The 23132-nt window shown below is 44.1% G+C and overlaps 1 protein-coding gene across 5 annotated transcripts in view; it reads left to right on the top strand.

The window, feature by feature from the left end:
- Window positions 1-23132, top strand: part of LOC112226862 (rho GTPase-activating protein 21) — an 88815-nt gene that overhangs the window by 62447 nt on the left and 3236 nt on the right. For all 5 annotated transcript variants that reach the window (XM_024391493.2, XM_024391492.2, XM_042307990.1 and 2 more), the window contains 15 exons: window positions 3088-3237; window positions 3805-3907; window positions 4033-4078; window positions 4593-4718; window positions 4962-5261; window positions 6353-6417; window positions 6560-6690; window positions 7114-7256; window positions 10560-10721; window positions 19133-19211; window positions 19372-19445; window positions 19537-19626; window positions 19738-19902; window positions 20112-20223; window positions 22865-22896. In XM_024391493.2, coding sequence (XP_024247261.1) covers window positions 3088-3237; window positions 3805-3907; window positions 4033-4078; window positions 4593-4718; window positions 4962-5261; window positions 6353-6417; window positions 6560-6690; window positions 7114-7256; window positions 10560-10721; window positions 19133-19211; window positions 19372-19445; window positions 19537-19626; window positions 19738-19902; window positions 20112-20223; window positions 22865-22896 — 1778 coding nt within the window. The remainder of the gene's footprint in view (window positions 1-3087; window positions 3238-3804; window positions 3908-4032; window positions 4079-4592; window positions 4719-4961; window positions 5262-6352; window positions 6418-6559; window positions 6691-7113; window positions 7257-10559; window positions 10722-19132; window positions 19212-19371; window positions 19446-19536; window positions 19627-19737; window positions 19903-20111; window positions 20224-22864; window positions 22897-23132) is intronic.

Genomic DNA, 23132 nt, shown 5'->3' with positions numbered 1-23132 from the left:
TTTGGTTGAATTGTAGAGTTGAGTGTGTTGTCCGTAAACTACATTTGAGGAAAAACAAGACACAGCATTTCCTGATGACCCTCTGCGATTAAAGCCATGCTCTGAGTTCACAAAGTTTATTTTCCATACTAGGAAGAGGAGGCCATGTAGCCTGTCTTTTCAGCCTAGCTTTGAGTCCCCCTTTCTTCTTTGCTGGCATTGCCTTAGGTCAAGGAACAACAGGAGCCCATGTACTATTCCAGACCTGGTAAGCTGAGTGTGTGTAGCTTCCGATTGATTATCCGAGTGTTCGTTGTTCGTAGGAAATTATTGCACAAACATTCTGAGCTAACAAAGTAATAATTAACACAAAAATAGTCACAAAGCAAAGTCGAGCTGGAATCGGCAATAGACGCGCACCGACATCTTGTTACCAGACTGCCTTACTTACATTATCTCCCGTGATGATGGTCTTTATTTAACCAGTTAGAAATCTATTTCTGTGTCATGTAGCATGTAGCAGTTACATGTCTGTCTGTCATGGTCCGTCCATACCACCACTGCTGGTAGTGAATCAGGCAGGCAGGGCCAAGCCAGGTGCAGACAAAGCAGGCAGTTACAGTTAGGAGGGAGGGTGTTGGGGCAGCCACAGCACCACCACTCTGGGCCTGGTGCCCATGATGTGATCCAGAGAACAGTGGTCTGATTGACCAGGCCTGACCAGCCCCTCAGGCTCCCATCAATGACCCGTTTGAAAGGTCAGGCAGGCAGGCCACTGTCTGTACGGTAGGGGCTCTCAGCTTTTGTCATGTGAGGTCAGATTCCATTCCCATGGCCCACCCGGTAGTGGCAGAGAGTGGCAGAGCCGGTTGGTCACTAGTCGTCTTTAGCTTTCTTTAGCTCTGGTCCAGGTCACATTCTTTTCTTACCCTCTTGGATCTAACTGCTGATAAGTGTCCATGTCTGGGTTTTATTGGAATCTAAAAAATGACTGGTGTTACTGGAATAAGATCATCCATCACCTGCTGGATTTTAGTTTTTGGTTTTGAATATTTTAGAAACATGAATTTAAGTTCCATTTAATTGTTTTGAGAGTTTTAAAATACAATACCTTGTTGAGGATTTATCTTGCAGAGTTTCACCTTTTGAACTTTGCAAGGAACTTCAGGACTCGTGGATTGGGTCCAGCACTAACAGAGAAGCTGGAATGTTGTTTGTATCCGAGTGAGGAGCTCCGGTCCTGTGCCAGTTCAATTATGGCCAGGCTAGGTGTCATCCCCCAGGACTGGTAATCCCTCCCTGGGAAGCATGCTGCTGGTGGACAGGCTGGCCATAGGGCTGGGGCCCTGGGCTTGGCTGGACAAAGGGGGCTGGTGCAGGGCCTGCCAGGAGTGTGAGCGCCGCTACCTGACGCTGGAGGAACCAGACGGTGTGTTGAGTTCTTCAGACGGGGGAAGGGGTGGTGTGTAACCTATAGAAGTCCAGTATCTTGTATGCAGTTATTTTGCATCTCAAAAAGTTGGGTGGTTGGTGGTATCTTTTTGTAGCTTGTATAACGGCAGCTCTTTGAAGTAGACGACATCAATGGGGTTGTTGTACATTTGGCCCATGTTTTATTGGGTGAATATTATATTTAAAGATTTGACGGTGTGTTTGTGTCCACATCGAGGGTGAATCTGCCTATGGGATAGGCCTATATTGGTGATGGATGCCTATGGGATAGGCTTATATTGGTGATGGATGCCTATGGGATAGGCCTATATTGGTGATGGATGCCTATGGGATAGGCCTATATTGGTGATGGATGCCTATGGGATAGGCCTATATTGGTGACGGATGCCTATGGGATAGGCCTATATTGGTGATGGATGCCTATGGGATAGGCCTATATTGGTGATGGATGCCTATGGGATAGGCCTATATTGGTGATGGATGCCTATGGGATAGGCCTATATTGTGATGATGGATGCCTATGGGATGGAGGCCTATGGGATTGGTGATGGATGCCTATGGGATAGGCCTATTGGTGATGGATGCCTATGGGATAGGCCTATATTGGTGATGGATGCCTATGGGATAGGCTTATATTGGTGATGGATGCCTATGGGATAGGCTTATATTGGTGATGGATGCCTATGGGATAGGCTTATATTGGTGATGGATGCCTATGGGATAGGCTTATATTGGTGATGGATGCCTATGGGATAGGATATGGATGCCTATGGGATAGGCTTATATTGGTGATGGATGCCTATGGGATAGGCTTATATTGGTGATGGATGCCTATGGGATAGGCTTATATTGGTGATGGATGCCTATGGGATAGGCTTATATTGGTGATGGATGCCTATGGGATAGGCTTATATTGGTGATGGATGCCTATGGGATAGGCTTATATTGGTGATGGATGCCTATGGGATAGGCTTATTGGTGATGGATGCCTATGGGATAGGCCTATATTGGTGATGGATGCCTATGGGATAGGCTTATATTGGTGATGGATGCCTATGGGATAGGCCTATATTGGTGATGGATGCCTATGGGGCTACATTGGCGGTGTTCCTTCATGCTCCTTCTCCTTGGCCCTGGTTGAGATGAGAGATGGGCGCAGCCTGGGATGTTGGAAGGAACTAGGGCAGTGGCTTTTAAATTTAGCTCCACAAGCCCCACGGCTGCAGGCAGAGAGCAGCTTTGCACTCTGAGCTGTTTTGGGCTCGGCGGGCCAGGGTTGGGCGGCGTTGGAGATGCTGCTCTACTCAGCAGTTAACAACTTTCACACTTTTCTTTTAAAAAACAGGCCATGTCAGAAAGGGAGGGGGAGAGAGATGTCCTCATTTCTAGGAGCTGTGTTGTTCTAGTGCCATAAGTGTCTTTGGGACTCTTCATAATGCTGCAGTGGTCTACTTGTTGATATGTAACTGGAGTATCTCAGGAAGCTGAATTATTGTTTTAAACAAATTTGTTGCACTATAATCAGAAGTTTAGGTACATTTTATCCATTGTGATGATGAGGAAGATCATGGTGAGATGGAGGAACATGATGACTAATGAAGTGCTTCATAACATATATTTATCCATCATGTAATACCTAAGCTTGTGTTGTTGCAGATGAGCCGGCTAGCCCTAGTGTTGACCATGAGGCCACGTCCATTCCTGCTTCCGCCGTGATATCTGTCGCTCCAGCCATAACTACAGCCCCCCCTAGCCCAAGCTCCTCCCCGTACCCTCTCATGCGCCGACAGCTGTCACATGACCAAGGTAAGAGGCACTCTGGGGGCGGGGCTCCTGGTTGTCATGGTTAAGGTGCAAATACAGTACGGTCAGTTGCTGTGTTGTCAATGCCGTTGTTGTTTTAGTCATTGGTGGCATCTGAAACACTACGTATGCAGTGCACTACTGTTGACCAGATCCCCAATCCCCATAGGCCCTGGTCGAAAGTAGTGCACTTTATAGGGAATACTACAGTGCCTTTTCAGCCGCATCCATTGCGTTGTTACTGTCTTGATGTTTCTGCCACATAATAGATGTGCCACATAATAGATGTGACAGAACTCGGTGCTGGAGTTTTCTGAGGAAGCATGACATTGACCCAGTTCTTTATACAGGCTTGAAAGCAGCTAGGATGTCTCCTCCATCAGTGCTAAATCACTTCAGAGTATAATTGGCTCTGCATTTGATATTAACACAATTCTGCCCTGTGATATTGAGCCCTAAAGCTACCTCAGAGAACACCACCACTGAACCTCACCAATAACACTCAGCTATGCCACATCACTCTGTCTACACGCTCTAAAAAACACTGTCGTTGTTTGTCCCGGTCTCAAGAGTCTCTCAGAAATGCTATTCTGGATTCTGATGCCGAGACCAAACAAGAGCGGTCCAAATCCTGCGACGAGGGTCTGGATAACTACAGAGAGGATGGCAGAGGGTGAGTCCCTTTTTAAATTTGGAGATGTGGAATTTGGTCTCATTTTCTACTTGATACTGTTCTCCAATTGTTTTGTTTCATCCTTCTAATATCAGTTATTTGTCTCCATTCTCCTCTGTCTCTAGCCGGTCAAACAGTAAACACATGCCCAGTCTGAGAGGCCTGAGGAAGGTGAGGAAACCGCTCAATACAGGCTTTATTAACCACACCATGTTGGTTATCTTTACAACAACTTTAAATGGGTTATAGCAGTTCTATAAAGGTTTAACTAAGCCATGTTGGCTGTGTTTATACAGCCAGTATAATGGCTACCCAACATATGTGGGCAAAAAGCCGGTAATATCTATCCCTAATCAGAGTGCCTAACGGTGGGACATGCTGCTACTTTTATGCAACTGGTTTGAAAACAGTCTGTACTTTCCCTGTGCTTTTGAAAGGTTTCCTAATCACATTGACAGGATGTGTTGTATGGTTTCCTGGCTTTGCCTGAATCATCTTGATTTCTTCAGCCATAATGAACTCACCTGTCTGTGTGATTTTGCTACACTAGTCAGACAGGCTTTGATGCTCCCCAAATACCAGTAGAAAAGGACTCCCTGGGGATTTTAGCTATTTTCTTTAAGACTACAGGCTCTCTTCCTGCTGGTGTGTGTGTGTGTGTGTGTGTGTGTGTGTGTGTGTGTAGGCTCTGGATGGACACAAGTCATCTGATGACTCCGGTTCCAGAAGGGACTCCTCTTCAGATGTATTCAGTGACTCTTCTAAAGAAGGCTGGCTCAACTTCAGGCAGATCAACACTGAGAAGAGCAAGGTATATTTTCACACTTCTACCCTTGTCCAACTGCAAAATCACATGGAGCTCTACTTCGCTGGTCTGGTTATGTATCCACCATAGTTGCTGGAAAGGACAATGTGAAACAGAAATATCCACAATCGTGTGAAAAGGTTGTCACGCACACCCGCCCACACTGTGCTAACTCTTTACATCTTCATGCAGGTCCTTAACTCAACATTTCGCTCTCTCTCCCTCCGTTTCTTTTCTTTCTTTCTCTAGCGTGGGGGTTCGAGGTCGTGGAAGCAGATGTATGCCGTGCTGCGAGGCCACGGCCTCACGCTTTACAAGGACAAGAAGGACGGCATCTCCCACGCTTCCTCCCACTCCCAGTCCGACGACGACCCACAGCCAATCAGTGTCAAGGCCTGCCTGATTGACATCTCCTACAGCGACACGAAACGGAAGAACGTGCTGCGTCTGACCACGTCAGACTGCGAGTATCTGTTCCAGGCTGAGGGCAGGGATGACATGCTGTCATGGATCCGAGTCATCCAGGAGAATAGTAATCTGGATGATGAGGTGGGTTCTGCCTGGCAACACTGCAGTACTGTGTTACTAAGCTCATCATATGATTATAAGCATTTCGCTGCGCCTGCGATATCATCTGCAAAACTGTACACAACTAATAAACAGTGATTTGATTTTTATAGTAATAGGTCTATCCCACATTTGATTATTCTTTGCTAAGCCCATGTTTTTATCCAAAGGGACTTGCATACAGTAGCTAGAATTTTACTACCCACATTTTTGTCAGGTCCTACCTTAACTGCAAGGCAGATGTGTCAAATGCCAGTGTGCTATTTTACAGCCATCACTTGTGAATAGCCTCGCCTGCATCGGGGCTCAGGCTACACATCTTCTATTTCATTTACACTAGTCATTCTCACTGTCCTTGGTCACTAGTGGAAGCAATAGCTTTTGGGCTGAGAGACTCGATTTTGTTAAACATTCTTCTCCTTGGGTTTATGGCAATGAAGTTTGTCTCGGTTGCGTTTGGTGTTTACCCCACAAATAAGACACTCACTGTCCTGTTTTAGAATCTCTACTAGAGCCTATTTATAATATCAAACCATTTTAACATTTGATTTCTCATGCTTACTGTATGTAGGATCACTAGGATACAAAAAAACACAAACATCTCCTGCTGGACCCTAACAAGAATGTGTTTTTTTTCTTGGCTTAATGTTAACTTGTCTGTTGGCTGTGAAATGAGCTAACAGTGTGCTTGCTTGTTCAGCTGTTTGCTCCCTCTCAGTTAGCCTTCGGTCTTTGTCTGTGGTCTCAGTCTCCCACAGAGTCTTTCATTAATGGGGAGAACCCATGACTTCCTAAATAGCTCAAACAGGATTCAGTGTGGTTAACTACTAAATCCTATTCACTTAGAACTATAAAAATAATATATATATATTTGATAAGACAACATATACTTGAGAAATCTGAATGTGCTGGTAGTCCAAAGGTTATGTGAGGTTACTGCTCAGCCATTAAAAAAAGTTTGGGTTAATTAACATCCATGATTTTTAATTTCCAAAATCGTTAATTCTGTTTGTCCTTACCTTGTGTTCCAGTTATGTGAAAACTGATAGTTTGTTGTCCATTATATGTTTCAGAATGCTGGTATAACCAGCCAGGACCTGATCAGCAGAAAGATCAGAGAGTACAACACCATGATGAGGTATGCAGCAACACACACACCCACCATCTTTATTTGACCCACAATGCAACATCATTTTACACCCACTTATGCACAAGTCCTTAAATTCACATATTGTATAATTGAATGTACGATAATATGACCTTTTTTGTGTTTGATCCAGTGCCCCCAGCAGCAAGACTGAGCCCTCCCCCAAAACCTCCCGGCAGTCCCTCAGTATCAGACACACCCTCCTGGGGGTGAAGGGAGAGGGCAAGGGCCAGAGCCCCCACTCACCCAAAACAGGAGAGAGAGGTAAGGTCATTATTACAAGAAAGAAGTTACTGGAAACAATGAACGCTTCATTTAGTAAACAAAAGAAAACAATAAGTCATGTGCCTGGGGTGACCAGTGACCTGTTTCGCCTTTTATGGATCTCGGCTTTAAAGCTAGGGATTACATTCACCACGTAGACATGTTGTGTCCTTTACACACAGCTGAAAAGCAGGGCATGATGAAGTTTCTAGCTATACTACACAGGAAAGTTGCACATCACACAAGAACAGGAGACAATAAATAGGGTAGGATTACATGTGGAAATACAGTATGTTATTGAACATGTTTATCTTTGACTGTCTGCACAAGCAGCTGTTGACCTTCCAGCAGCTAGTGTGGTTTGAGTGTGTATCTGTAGTGTGGATTATCACTCAGATGGCTGCTTTGTGTGTGTTCTGTCAGATGAATCCAGTCCTCCACGGGATAAGGCTGCCTGGAGGAGGGGCATCCCCGGCATCATGAGGAAACCCTTTGAGAAGAAGAGCACTGCTGGGGTAACCTTTGGGGTGCGCCTCGATGACTGCCCACCTGCACAAACCAACAGGGTAAGGGAGAGCGAGGGAGTGTGTGTTTACATGTGAGAGAAACATGGAAATGATGATGTTGAATGAATTATGTGGTTTTTTTTCCCTGTGATGGTTGAGTAGTGTGATCTTTAAGAGAAACTTCCTCTAGACACTATTTGGGTTGTTTTTCCAGTCTCCCTACATAAGGGGTGTTTCAGACATAATTATGCACCATAGTGCACTTCTCTTTTTTTTTGCGCCAAGAGGCCTGCTTTCCGATCTAAAAATGAACGGAGTCATATTTTGTAGCAGTTATTGTGGCCTTTGTTTCTCTGATTTGCACAGTCACGCTAGCTGCGAGTAGAAATGGTTGTCCTTGTTCAATAGAGCCATTGGACTTGTTTCAACAATGTTCTTATCTGCCTCAACATAGCAGGATATCTAGGTTGACTCATTTTCCCCGGCTTTGTAAAGACTACAGCCTGACGGGAGTCCTACTTCCTTGTCAAATTGTGTTCTGCTTCTGATGGCTGCTTCTGATGATTTTGTCTTTCCAAGAAGTGCTGGCCGGCGAAACCGTTTTTGATGTTATTTTACATAGGGGCACACAGCCCTATTCATTTCAGCCAGAATACCGTGAATAGGAGTTGAGGCACCAACAATAACAATTGCATGACCAGCAAGCAGCGATGGGAAGCCTCGGTCAGACTCTGACCGGTGGTGCCTAAGCGGTTGCCGTCCAGCCATGCCGACAGAGGAATGTCTGTGCTGCAACAAATTAGATCGCAGACAGTTCTTACTAGAGAGAGTCACTGCAGACCTCATGGCTTGTGTGTGTGACGGACCATCAAGGATTTGACGCACATATGGATAGAGGGGTGCTGGAGATGTTCTTCAGAACCTCCATGATCAACTGGGGGCGGCAGCCTTGTCCAGCTGGACTAGGAGAGCAAATGCCAAACGAGTAAGTGGTTTTGCTTTCTGTAGCTAGCTAGCAATATGAGCTCTCTTTTTACATGAGGCAGTGTTGTTCAGTACAGTGTAACTTTGTGATTGATTCAGCCATAACGGGGCTTGCTAGTACCACTACAATCCATGTTGAGTTAGCTAGCTTTGTTTGCTATACCCCAAAAATACTGTAGCCTAATGTTATAGCTAGCTAGCTAACTAGCCTCAGTGCACCTCATTTGGAACAAAACTGGATAAATGTTGTGATAACGAAGAGTAAAGGAATGACCTTGGCTTTGACTCATTAGTCTTTGAGTAAATATACCTGTGTGTTGTAGGTAGCTATCTAACGTTTCTGTGAGTGTCAATGTAAATAGTCCGGGAGGCCATTTGACTAATTGTTCAGCAGTCTTATGGCTTGAGCATAGAAGCTGTTGAGGAGCCTTTTGGTCCTAGACTTGGCGCTCCGGTACCGCTTGCCTTGCGGTTGCAGAGAAACCAGTCTACGACTTGGGTGACAATTTTTTGGGCCTTTCTCTGACACCTCCTAGTATATAGGTCCTGGGTGGCAGGAAGCTTGGCCCCAGTGATGTACTGGGCCGTACGCAATTCCTTTTGTATTACCTTGCGGTCAGATGTCGAGCAGTTGCCATACCAGGCGATGATGCAACCAGCCAGGATGCTCTCGATGGTGCAGCTGTAGAACTTTTTGAGGATTTGGGGACCCATGACAAATCTTTTCAGTCTCCTGAGGGGAAAGATGTTTTCATGCCCTCTTCACGATTGTCTTGGTATGTTTGGACAATGAAAGTTTGTTGGTGATGTGGACACCAAGGAACTTAACTCTCGACCCGCTCCACTACAGCCCCGTCAATGTTAATGGGGGCCTGTTCGGCTCGCCTTTTCCTGTAGTCCACAATCAGATCCTTTGTCTTGCTCACATTGAGGGAGATGTTGTTGTCCTGACACCACACTGCCATGTCTCTGACAACCACCCTATAGGCTGTCTGTGATCAGGCCTACCACTGTTGTCGTCTGCAAACTTAATGATGCTGTTGGAGTCGTGTTTTGCCACGCAGTCGTGGGTGAACAGGGAGTACAGGAGGGGACTTAGGACACACCCCTGAGGGGCCCAACTGTTGATGATCTGCATCGTGCTGCTACAGTAGGAATACAAACCGTACACAACGATTGCCCATGAAAGTCTAATAGGTTTTTGCCATTCTCTTACAGACAATACAGCTTGGTAGACTACCAATTTTTTTTTTGGGGGGGGGGGTTGCTCTAAGTGGGGAGTGACTATGAACACCTCACTGTACCCCCAACGCACCATATGCCAGTAGTGGAACTGTAGTATTTATTGTAGGCGTTAGTAGAATATTTTTATACCTGCATACTACTGTGTAAACTCAGCTTGATCTCCAGAGCAAATAAACATTGTCTTAAATACAAGCCATGTCTACTTATTTGCTACATCTACTATTTTAATGAAATATGTTTATTTGCCAACAAATTAGTTGAAATTATACACCAGCTCCCTGCATCAAATATATATTTTTGTATATGGCCCTTCTTACATCAGCTGATATATCAAAGTGCTGTACAGAAACCCAGCCTAAAACCCCAAACAGCAAGCAATGCAGGTGTAGAAGCACGGTGTCTAGGAATTTTGCTCACAACATGCAGTTGTGAGCATACTAGGCATTATATATTATACTACAACATCAGTCTATCTGAATATGGATGTTGTGTTTGCTGAATTTTCCAGGGTCCTGAATGTGTTTCAGCTCGTGAACCTTGTCCTGTGTTTGGCAATGGCAGCTGGTGTGTCAGAAGTTTGAGCTCCATGACCTTGGACTCAGACTATACACTTTGGCTCTTGCCAGCCCCATGTGGTATTTTCCTCTTCCAAGTCCAATGATGTTGAGCTTTCATCCAATGGGTCTACAGGATCTGTACTACTAAAGCTGGCGTCAAGGTCATCCTCAGCCGGATTAGTCTGTAGGATACACACTAGTCGGTGATTAGCCAACATTTAACTACTTTACAGTTGTTGTCGACGCAAAGAATAATAAATGGTTAAACTGGATCCACCTTGACAGGGGCGGTACTATGTCCTGAAATCGCGAAGAATTCTGGATGTTATGGTTTGCTTGAACCAGGAAATGTAAATGTCCCGTTTCTACCGTTGAGATGCAGAAACGCTCGTATTTGCTTGTAGTGAGGAAGTTATAGATTTTTATGACATATTAATGGACAGACATATACACTGAAGCGGTTAAATTTCCCTTTAATGTGTGCGGTATAAGTTCTGCTTTGTGTATATGAAAGTGATGTCTGTTTCTTAGTTTATACAAGATGTATAATGCTAAAGACTTTGTTTGTGTTGTGTAGTTTGTTCCCCTCATCGTGGATGTGTGCTGTAAGCTGGTAGAGGAAAGAGGGCTAGAGTACACTGGGATCTACAGAGTACCAGGAAACAACGCTGCCATCTCCAGCATGCAGGAGGAGCTGGACAGTAAAGGACTGATGAGTGACATCGACATCCAAGAAGACGTGAGTGACAGACACGCATGCATACAGTGTCTTCAGAAAGTGTTCATACCCCTGGACTTATTCCACATTTTGTTACAGCCTGAATTCAACATTGATATATACATTTTTTTACTCACCCATCTACACACACTACCCCATATTGACAGTGAAAACATGTTTTTAGAAAATGTATTGAAAATGAAATACCGATATTTAATTTACATAAGTATTCATACCCCTAAGTGACTACTTTGTAGAAGCACCTTTAACAGTGATTACACCTGTGACTTTTTTGGGGTAAGTCTTTAAGAGCTTCCCACACCTGGATTGTGCAACATGTGACCATTTATTATTTTCACATTTATTCAGGCTCTGTCAAATTGGTTGCTGATCATTGCTAGACAACCATTTTCAGTCCTTGCCACAGATTTTCAAGTACATTGGCCACTGAGGAACATTCACTTGGTAAATAACGCAAGTGTGGATTTGGCCTTGTGCTTTAGGTTATTGTCCTGCTGAAAGGTGAATTCATCTCCCAGTGTCTGGTGGAAGGCAGACTAAACCAGGTTTTCCTCTAGGATTATGCTTGTGCTTAGCTCCATTCCTTTTATTTTTGATCCTGAAAAAATCCCTGGTCTTTAATTATTACAAGCATACCCATAACATGATGTAGCCACCTCTATGCTTTGAAAATATGGAGAGTGGAACTCAGTAATGTGTTGTATTGAATTTGCCCTAAACATAACACACTTTGAGTTTGAATCTATTTTTCGTGGGTCTCTATTTACCACCACAAACCGATGCTGGTGCTAAGCAAACAAGAAAATGCTCATCCAGGGGCGGCGCTCCTAGTGGCCGGTCATTTTAATGCAGGACAACTCAATCAGTTTTGCCTCATTTCTACCACCTTTACAACTAGATGGAAAAACAACTTTAAATTACCTTTACTCCACACACACACAGACTCATACAAAGCTCTCCCTCCATTTGGCAAATCGGACCATAACACTATCTTCCTGATTTCTACTTACTAACAAATACTCAAACAGGAAATACCAGTGACGTGCTCACTGTGGAAGTGGTCAGATGAAGCGGATGCTAAGCTACAGGACTGTTTCGCTAGCACAGACTGGATTCATCCGATGGCATTGAGGAGTTCACATCCGTCACCAGCTTCATTAATAAGTGCATTGACAACAATTTCCCAATAGTGACTATAAGTAAATATCCCAACCAGAAGCAATGGCTTACAGGCAACAATCGTACTGAGCTAAAGGCTCAAATTTGTTCTTAACTGACTTGCCTAGTTAAATAAAGGTACAATAATTCAAAAACAGTCAAAGTGTCAGTACAGGACTAAGATCGAATCCTACTACAGCCGCTCTTGAAGCTCGTCAGATGTGGCAGGCTTTGCAAACAATCACAGATATCAAAGTAAAGCACAGCCAAGAGCTTCCCAGTGACACGAGCCTACCAGATTAGCAAAATGCCTTCTTTGCTTGCTTTGAGGCAAGCAACACTGAACCATGCATGAGAGCACCAGCTGTTCCGGACGACTGTATCGCCACGCTCTCTGTAGTCGATAAGAGTATAGCCTTTTAAGCAGGGTAACATTCAAGACCGCTGGGCCAGACGGATTACCAGGACTCATACTCTGAGCATGTGTTTACCAGCTGGCAAGTGTCTTCACTGACATTTTCAATCCTGTCTCTGACCTAGTCTGTAATACCTAAGTTTCAAGCAAACCACCATAGTCCCTGTGCCCAAGAGCGCCATGGTAGCCTGTCTAAATGACTACTGCCCCGTAGGACTCACATCTGTAGCAATGAAAGGCTGGTCATGGCTCACATAAACACCATCATCATGACAATTACAATTACAACAATACTGAATGAACAATGAACACTTTTTTATTTAAACTTAATATAATACTAAAAAATCCATTTAGTCTCAAATAAATAACGAAACATGTTCAATTTGGTTTAAATAATGCAAAAACGGTGTTAAAGAAGAAAGTAAAAGTGCAACATGTGCCATGTAAAAAAACTTAACTTAAGTTCCTTGCTCAGAACATGAGAATATATGAAAGCTGGTTGTTCCTTGTAACATGAGTCTTCAATATTCCTAGTTAAGAAGTTTTAGGTTGTAGTTATTATAGGAATTATAGGACTATTTCTCTCTACCATTTGTATTTCATATACCTTTGACTATTGGATGTTCTTATAGGCACTATTGCATTGTATTGCCAGCCTAATCTCGGGAGTTGATACAGTAGGCTTGAAGTCATAAACAGCGCTGTGTTTCAAGCATTGCTAAGAGCTGCTGGCAGGAAAGTGCTGTTTGAATGAATGCTTGCGAGCCTGCTGCTGCCTACAACCGTTCAGTCAGACTGCTCTATCAAATATCAATTATAGACTTAATTATAATATAATAAACACATAGAAATATGAGCAAACATGTTGTTAATATGTTCAAATCTGGAAATTGTTATTTCGAAAACAAAACGTTTATTCTTTCAGTGAAATACGGAATTGTTCTGTATTTTATCGAACGGGTGGCAACCCTAAGTCTAAATATTGCTGTTACATTGCACGACCTTCAATGTTATGTCATAATTATGTAAAATTCTGGCATATTAATTCCGGTCTTTGTTAGGAAGATATAGTCTTCACACTGTTCGCAACGAGCCTGACTCTGCTGGCACTGAACGCAAGACAAGTGACTCAATTTCCGTAGTTAATATATTGCCTGCTAACATGAATTTATTTTAACTAATTATGCAGGTTTAAAAAATATATACTTGTGTATTGATTTTTTTAGAAATGCGTTGATGTTTATGGTTAGGTACATTGGTGCAGCGATTGTGCTTTTTTCGCGAATGTGCTTTTGTTAAATCATCACCCGTTTTGCAAAGTTGAAGTAGGCTGTGATTCGATGATAAATTAACAGGCACCGCATTGATAATATCCAACGCGCAGGACAAGCTAGTTGAACTAGTAATATCATCAACCATGTGTAGTTAACTAGTGATTATGTTAAGATTTTTCATAAGATAAGTTTAATGCTAGCTAGCAACATACCTTGGCTCCTTGCAGCCACCTGGTCCTTTTGATGCTGCACTCGCGTAACAGGTGGTCATAACACTGCCACGCAGTCTCCTCATGGATTGCAATGTAGTCAGCCATAATCGGCATCCAAAAATGCTATAAAAAAAAAAAATTGTCCCTAATTAATCGGCCATGCCGATTTAATCGGTCGTCCTCTATTCTCTATTTTACATCACACTGCCCTTTCCCACCTGGACAAAAGGACCATCTATGTGAGAATGTTGTTCATTGACTACAGCTCAGCGTTCAACACCATAGTGCCCTCCAAGCTCATCACTAAGCTAAGGGTCCTGTTACTGAATACCTCCCTCTACAACCTTTGATCCTGGACTTCAAGATGGGCCGACCCCAGGTGGTGTGGGTAGGCAATAACACATCCCCTACGCTGACTCTCAACACGGGGCCCCTCAAGGGTGCGTGCTCAGCCCCCTCCTGTTCACCCATGACTGCGTGCCGCACGCAAATCCAACACCAAGTTTGCAGACGACTCGTCGGTGGAAGATCTGATCACCGACGATGACGAGGAGGCTTATAGGGAGGAGGTCAGAAACCTGGCAGTCTGATGCCAGGACAAAAACCTTTCCCTTAAAGTGGGCAAGAAAAATGTATCAAAGACTACAGGAAACGGAGGGCTGACCACTGCCCCATTCATCTCAACGGGGCTGTAGTGGAGCGGGTTGAAATCTTCAAGTTCCTTGGTGTCCACATCACTAAGGACCTATCATGGTCCAAACACACCAACAGTCGTGAAGAGGGCACGACAATGCTTCTTCCCCCTCAGGAAGCTGAAAAGATTTGGCAAAAAGTTATATTGCTGCACCATTGAGAGCATCTTGACTGGCTGCATCACCGCTTGGTATGGCAACTGCTCGGCATCCGACCACAAGGGGCTACAGAGGGTAGTGTATACGGCCCAGTGCATCATTTTAATTTTTTTATTTTACCTTTATTTTACTAGGCAAGTCAGTTAAGAACAAATTCTTATTTTCAATGACGGCCTAGGAACAGTGGGTTAACTGCCTGTTCAGGGGCAGAACGACAGATTTGTACCTAGTCAGCTCAGGGATTTGAACTTGCAGCCTTCCGGTTACTAGTCCAACGCTCTAACCACTAGGTTACACTGCCGCCCCATTGGGCCCATTGGGGCCAAACTCCCTGCCATCCAGGACCTACCAGGTGTTGTCAGAGAAAGGCCCTAAAAATTGTCAAGGACTCCAGCCACCCAAGTCACTGTTCTCTCTGCAAGCGGTACCGGAGCGTGAAGTCTGGGATCAAATGGCACCGGAACAGTTAATCAGATGGCTATCCGGACAGTTTACATTGATCCCTTTTTATATTATTTATTTATTTATCTTAATTGTTTTGCACTGACTTCCATCCCCAGCCGCATCCTCAGAGCATGCGCAGACCAGCTGGATGGTGTGTTTACGGACATATTCACTCAACCCTTATCCCAGTCTGCTGTTCCCACATGCTTCAAGAGGGCCACCATTGTCCCTGTTCCCAAGAAAGCTAAGGTAACTGAGCTAAACGACTACCGCCCCGTAGCACTCACTTCCGTCATCATGAAGTGCTTTGAGAGACTAGTCAAGGACCATATCACCTCCACCCTACCTGACACCCGAGACCCACTCCAATTTGCTTACTTCCCAAATAGGTCCACAGACGATGCAATCTCAACCACACTGCACACTGCCCTAACCCATCTGGACAAGAGGAATACCTATGTGAGAATGCTGTTCATCGACTACAGCTCAGCATTTAACACCATAGTACCCTCCAAACTCGTCATCAAGCTCGAGACCCTTGGTCTCGATCCCGCCCTGTGCAACTGGGTATTGGACTTCCTGACGGGCCGCCCCCAGGTGGTGAGGGTAGGTAACATCTCCACCCCGCTGATCCTCAACACTGGGGCCCCACAAGGGTGCGTTCTGAGCCGGCCTACAGGGAGGTGAGGGCCCTCGGAGTGTGGTGTCAGGAAAATAACCACACACTCAACGTCAACAAAATTAAGGAGATTGTGGACTTCAGGAAACAGCAGAGGGAGCACCCCCCTATCCACATCGATGGGACAGTAGTGGAGAGGGAGTAAGTTTTAAGTTCCTCGGCGTACACATCACAGACAAACTGAATTGGTCCACCCACACAGACAGCGTTGTGAAGAAGGCACAGCAGCACCTTTTCAACCTCAGGAGGCCGAAGAAATTTGGCTTGTCACCAAAAGCACTCACAAACTTCTACAGATGCACAATCGAGAGCATCCTGTCGGGCTGTATCACCGCCTGGTAAGGCAACTGCTCCGCCCACAACCGTAAGGCTCTCCAGAGGGTAGTGAGGTCTGCACAACGCATCACCGGGGGCAAACTACCTGCCCTCCAGGACACCTACACCACCCGATGTCACAGGAAGGCCATAAAGATCATCAAGGACAACAACCACCCGAGCCACTGCCTGTTCACCCCGCTATCATCCAGAAGGCGAGGTCAGTACAGGTGCATCAAAGCAGGGACCGAGAGACAGAAAAACAGCTTCTATCTCAAGGCCATCAGACTGTTAAACAGCCATCACTAACATTGAGTGGCTGCTGCCAACACACTGACTCAACTCCAGCCACTTTAATGGGAATTGATGTCAAATATATCACTCGCCACTTTAAACAATGCTACTTAATATGTTTACATACCCTACATTATTCATCTCATATGTATATACTGTACTCTATCTACTGCATCTCTATGTAATACATGTATCACTAGCCACTTTAAACTATGCCACTTTTATATGTTTACATACCCTACATTACTCATCTCATATGTATATACTGTACTCGATACCATCTACTGCATCTGGCCTATGCCGTTCTTTACCATCACTCATTCATATATCCTTATGTACATATTCTTTATCCCTTTACACTTGTGTGTATAAGGTAGTAGTTTTGGAATTGTTAGGTTAGATTACTCGTTTGTTATTACTGCATTGTCGGAACTAGAAGCACAAGCATTTCCGTACACTCGCATTAACATCTGCTAACCATGCGTATGTGACAAATACATTTGATTTGATTTTGACACACACACACACACACATGGATATTGAGTCCCGACACACACATACTCACACATACACTTTCACACTTCACATATGCTGCTGCTACTCTGTTTATACTGAATATTCAGACCCATTGACTTTTTCCACATTTTGTTACGTTACAGCCTTATTCTAAAATGGATTCAATCTTTTTTTTTGCTCATCAATCTACACAATACCCCATAATGATGAAGCGAAAACAGGGTTTTAGAGATTTTTGCAAATGTATTAAAAATAAAGCACATACCTTATTTGCGTAAGTATTCAGACCCTTTGCTTTGAAACTCGAAATTGAGGTCAGGTGCATCCTGTTTCCATTGAACATCCTTGATGTTTATACATCTTGATGGGAGTCCACCTGTAGTAAATTCAATTGATTGGACATGATTTGGAAAGGCACACACCGGTCTAAATACGGTCCCACAGTTGACAGTGCATGTCAGAATAAAAACCAAGCCATGAGGTCAAAGGAATTGTCCGTAGTGCTCCGAGACAGGATTGTGTCGAGGCACAGATCTTGGGAAGAGTACCAAAACATGTCTACAGCATTGAAGAACCCCAAGAACAGTGTCCTCCATCATTCTTAAATTAAAGAAGTTTGGAACCACGAAGACTCTTCCTAGAGCTGGCTTCCCGGACAAACTGAGCAATGGGGGGAGAAGGGCCTTGGTCAGGGAAGTGACCAAGAACCCGATGTTCACTCTGACAGAGCTCCGGAGTTCATCTGTGGAGATGTGAGAACCTTCCAGGGAACAACAATCTCTTCAACACTCCAACAATCAGGCCTTTATGGTAGAGTGGCCAGATGGAAGCCACTCCTCATTAAAAGGCACATGACAACCCGCTTGGAGTTTTCCAAAAAGCATCTAAAGGACCATGAGAAACGAGACTGGTCTGATAAAACCAAGATTAAACTCCTTGGCCTGAATCACAAGCGTCAGGTCTGCAGGAAACCTGGCAACATCCCTACGGTGAAGCATGGTGGTGGCAGCATCATGCGGTGGGGCAGGGACTGGGAGACTAGAGCACTCCAGAGCACTCAGGGTCTCAGACTTTGGTGAATGTTCACCTTGAAACAGGACAAGGACCCTAAGCACATAGCCAAGACATGAATGGGACCTGAATGCCCTTGAGTGGCCCAGCCAGAGCCCTGACTTGAATGAAACATCTCTTGAGAGACCTGAAAATAGCTATGCAGCAACGCGCCCCATCCAACCTGACAGAGCTTGAGAGTATCTGCAGAGAGCATGGGAGAAACTCCCCAAATACAGGTGTGCCATGCTTGTAGCGTCATACCCAAGAAGACTCTAGGCTGTAATTGCTGCCAAAGGTGCTTCAACAAAGTACTGAGTAAAGGGTCTGAATACTTCTGTAAATAGTTTTTTTGTTATTCCCCCACATTTTAGCTTTGTCGTTATGGGGTACTGTGTGTAGATTGATGAGGGGGGAAGACAATTTAATCCATTTCAGAATAAGGCTTTAACGTAACAAAAGAAACTGCACATATACACTGTATTACCTCAACTACCTCCTACCGTTATTTTTTAATGCCATATCCTTTGTGGTTGAATCTGTGTTTGAAATTCCCTGCTCGGCTGAGGATCTTAGAGATTTTTTATTTTATTTACCCTTTATTTAAATTCTTATTTACAATGACGGCCTACACCGGCCATACCCGGATGACGCTGGGCCAGTTGTGCACCGCCCTATGGGACTCCCAATCACGTCCGGCTGTGATACAACCTGAATTTGAACCAGGGTGTCTGTAGTGACGCCTCAAGCACTGAGATGCAGTGCCTTAGACCGCTGTGCCACTCGGGAGCAGATAATTGTATGTTTGGTGTAAAGAGATGAGGTAGTCATTAACAGTTATGTTAAACACTATTATTGCACATAGTGAGTCCAGGCAACTTATGACTTAAGCACATTTTTACACACATGCTTAATTAGGCTTGCCATAACAAATAAGATGTATAATTATTGACTCAAGACATTTCATTTTGAAATAATTTGTACAAATTTCTAAAAACATAATTCCACTTTGACATTATGAGGTATGAGGTATGTGTGTAGGCCAGTGACATTAATTTTCTTTTATTTTTTAATTTTTTTAATTAAAATTCAGGCTATAACACAACAAAATATGGAGACAGTCAATGGGTTTCTGAAGGCACTGTATCTCTCCCATACTTCACAATGTCTTTAATGCTTTTTCTCTCTTGTTCTCCCTGACAGAAATGGAGGGACCTCAATGTGATCAGTAGTTTACTGAAATCCTTCTTCCGGAAACTTCCAGAGCCCCTTTTCACAAATGGTGAGTCACTGAACACAGTGTAAATGCATGTCTGTAAAGAAGAGAAAATGTGTTAAGGAAGTTGTTAATAAGTCACGTAGTTATTTATAGTATGCCTTATTGCTCCATGTTCGGTCTTGGTCACTAGAGATACTAAGTGATTCTTATATTCCTTTTCCAGAAAAATATGCAGATTTTATTGAAGCCAATCGAACAGAAGACTCAGTGGAGAGGTTAAAAGAACTCAAGAGGCTGGTAAGTTACAGCTCATGCTATGAGGGTTTATGTTTGATCTGTAGCGTTTGAATTGTTGCATTCTAGCATTGAAAGTTGGTCCTCTTCACAGATTCTTGAATTGCCTGATCACCACTATGAAACCCTCAAATTTCTCTCTGGACACCTCAAGTTGGTCTCTGAAAACTGTGAGAAAAATAAGGTATGTCCGCGTGAGGGTTTAGAAGTATTTAGAAATGGAGCCTTTTTAATGTAGCGGCCTAGTGTATATGGACTGGACTGGAAGCCACTTTTGCTGATCTCTCCCCCCCAGATGGAGCCTCGTAACTTGGCCATCGTGTTTGGTCCAACCCTGGTCAGAACCTCGGAGGACAACATGACCAACATGGTCAACCACATGCCAGACCAGTGCAAGATAGTGGAGAACCTCATTCAGCAGTACGACTGGTTCTTCACTGAGGGGGACGATGACCCTGTTGTACGTAGCAGCTCGCTCTCTCACTTCTAAACATAAATCTCATTACTCTCAGCTGGTAATGGCACAGAATGTTAAATGTTCGTTGTGTGATGTAGTTGGTATTGCAGGTTGCCTGAAGTGTTTGAGGTTCTCTCTCCATCCCTCTTTCCTCCTCTACTTCAACACGATCTCCATTCATCTCCTTCGTTGAATCTCTCTCTCTCCTCTAGACCTCAGTGGAACAAGAGAGCACAGTGCAGTCTCAGCCTGTGCCCAACATCGACCACCTGCTGTCCAACATCGGCCGGACCACAACCACCTCCTCGCCTGGGGAAGTCTCAGGTAACTCAGCTGAAGTTCATTGATACCACACCTGGAGAGGATGTAATACAGCACTCCTGTTAGTTTGACTACATGTACCAGATTTACTAAAGTGTAAAACAAAGTATACTAATGAGCTTCAGGGAAAGTGCTCCAGGAAATGTGTGTATGTTTAGAGATGTATGTGTTTGTTAGTCCTAAAGTAAGAGGCTTCTTGTTTGCTTTCCATCAGATGATCAAATGCTAAAGTTAAGCAAGTCTACTGAAAAGTGTCATGCTTTTGTAAAGGCAAGCTATTTTAGTCATTTTTGATGGAAGGATTTTGGGTTACCCAATTGGGAATTGCTAAAAAAAAAAATAGTTGGCAAATGCTGTTAAGCCTTTTGTTTTGGATAAAGGTCTGTTTCGTTATGTCATTATTCTTATTTATTTTTATATTTCTTTCCCAGTTCCATCTTATGCTTTCTTATGTTTCCTTTTTTTCTTTGCTCGTTGTTTTCCTCCCCGTGCTTTCCTCCTTATCTTGAGATGACGACTCCTTTTCTTTCAGTTATTTTCTTCCCCCCCTCCTCCCACATAAACCCGGCATGTTCTTTCCCCCCAAAAACAACAAACAAACAAAACAACAAAGTGGAAGTGTTAACCCTTCTGACCCCTACCCTTGGTTTGTGTGTAGTGTGTTTTTTTCTCCCTTGTCCCTGTCCAGCACTCACACATTGACCCAATCTGACACAGGCCAAGTGGGCGGCGTCTATCACTCGCTGATGTCACTGGTGGACTCTGTAATGTCAGTGGTGGACAGCTGGGACTGTAGGAAGAAGGACGATGAGTGTTGTCACCAGTGTAGCTGCCTAGTCTGCAGAAACCCTCAGCTCTGTTAAATTGGGGGTGAAACATGAAGGAGAGGAGAAAAAAAAAAGAAAAACGGAAAGAAAGAGAAGTCGATGTTTTGTCATTTCCTGTCGGTGTGCACGTTTTTCATATTTCCCCCAAAAATCTAAATACCTAATAACCTGAAGGTTACATACAGATCAGTGCCTGCTGTACTTTCTACTGAAAGCCTTTCTGCTGTCTCTTGTCTCTAAAGCTGATCGCGAGGACAAGTAGCATGGTACGGTCAAACCAAGGTTTCACAACCGCCCGCTCATGTGGCATTACTGTCATGGCGTCCGAGTGGGGTTGCGGGGGGTTGTAGTGTTGTAGTGGTGTTGGGCTGAGCTGGCTGTTGTCAAACACACTAAAATGACATCTAGGAGAGATCAGCACCTCGTTAGACCCACACACTCACCACATACACAGACTAGGGTGGTTAGATAGATAGCAGTGACGTGGTAAGCAAAGTGGCTCTGATGGCATTAGTCCCTTCAGTCCCTTCAGTCTCTTTCTGCCCTCCTGTCACATTTGAGATAGACACCATAGGGGTGAATCTCTAACATATTTTCTTGTACGCTTTCTCCCCGTCTCCTCAAAACGTCAGATGGAAGCAAGGACAGCATTGGAGGACAAGGTTTGAGGAGATCTCTCCTTGCTTCCATCTGACGTTTTTTGGGCGAGGACGCAAACAAAATCTAGCAAAGACTTCTGAGATTCACCCCCAGTCTTATCAATGAACCACTGTTCTTTCAGCATCAGAAACACCAACTACAGCCAAACACTGCCACCTAGCTACCTCCTTGTCTTTCACGGCTACATACTTCTACCCCAATGCCTCAACCATCCACATCTATCAAATACCCACCTCCCCCATCAAAAGCCTTGCGTAGCACACTGATATACGCACCAGTTTGAGTCAATTCCACCTAAATTCCAGTTGATTCAGGTAAATAACATTTCCTATATGGAGATATTCCATGTTCAATTCAGCTGACAAGAATTTAAATGAAATTGACCCCAACTTGGACACACAACTCGAAATTAAGCGCACACACTTAAGTCGTACCCTCCACACTTGACTTGATAGTGGTAGTATTGATGCGGTAGGAAATGGTTTATTTTACATTTTCTTTGATAAGTTTTTTTGTACTGTCCTTGTTTTGTAGTGTTTATGGTCATCAGTCATATTCAATTGACTTAGACTAAAATGTTCGAGAGTGCTACAGGGATTGTAAAACCGAGCTCTGGACATATTGCACAACCTGTCCATTCTATGGCTAACTTGCATGGGTGGAACTACTGACTTAACACTGCTCTGTCCCCTTAACTCTGGTTGTGAAGACTTGTCATCCCTTCCTCTGTGATTGATACCTCTCAGTTGGGATAGAATGCCCTGTTGCTATTGGCTGTCTATGTACTGTGACTGACGTAACCTGTGGTCCGTGATGTGTTGATGTCGTCCCATTGGGTACATCCTGTTATGAGCATGAGCTGCTTCCTGTCCTAACGCGCACAGCCGGGTTTCATCTTCTTCCTCTCATCCCTCCATTACTGGCCTCCTCTTCTTCCACTCATGGGCGGAGTCTTTCTTCAGCGTTTCCTTCGTCCATCTCTGTGGGCTACAAATATCTCCACTGTCTGTTGAATCTACTGCCCCCTCATGGTGCAGGTTTCTGTCTCTTCTTCTCTCTACCCTGTGATCTCCCTACAGTCGCTCTCCCTTGATACTTGTTGTTCTGATTATATGTGTCTTAAAGGATGTTACTAATGCCCCTCTCCTCTCTCACAGATTCAACGTGTAGTGACTCCTCCAAATCAAAGGTATGTGGCACTGGAGTGTCTGGCTGTCTCTTGCTTCCTATTTGATGTTAATTACCTTAACTAAGTAAAGAGATCTAAAAGGCCTTGTCCTGCTCACTGGAATGTTCTACCGTTTACATTTTAGACATATAGCAGATGGTCTTATCCGGAGTGATTAGCAATTGACCATGCCGTTTCAGAGCAGTCTTGGCGAAATTCCTCATTTACGAACAATTATGTGTTTTAATGTAATACGA

Source organism: Oncorhynchus tshawytscha, linkage group LG28 (genome assembly GCF_018296145.1).
Source record: "Oncorhynchus tshawytscha isolate Ot180627B linkage group LG28, Otsh_v2.0, whole genome shotgun sequence".
Taxonomy (NCBI): Eukaryota; Metazoa; Chordata; class Actinopteri; order Salmoniformes; family Salmonidae; genus Oncorhynchus; species Oncorhynchus tshawytscha.
The sequence above is the reverse complement of the archived record's forward strand: the minus strand, read 5'-3'. Positions and strand labels throughout refer to the sequence as shown.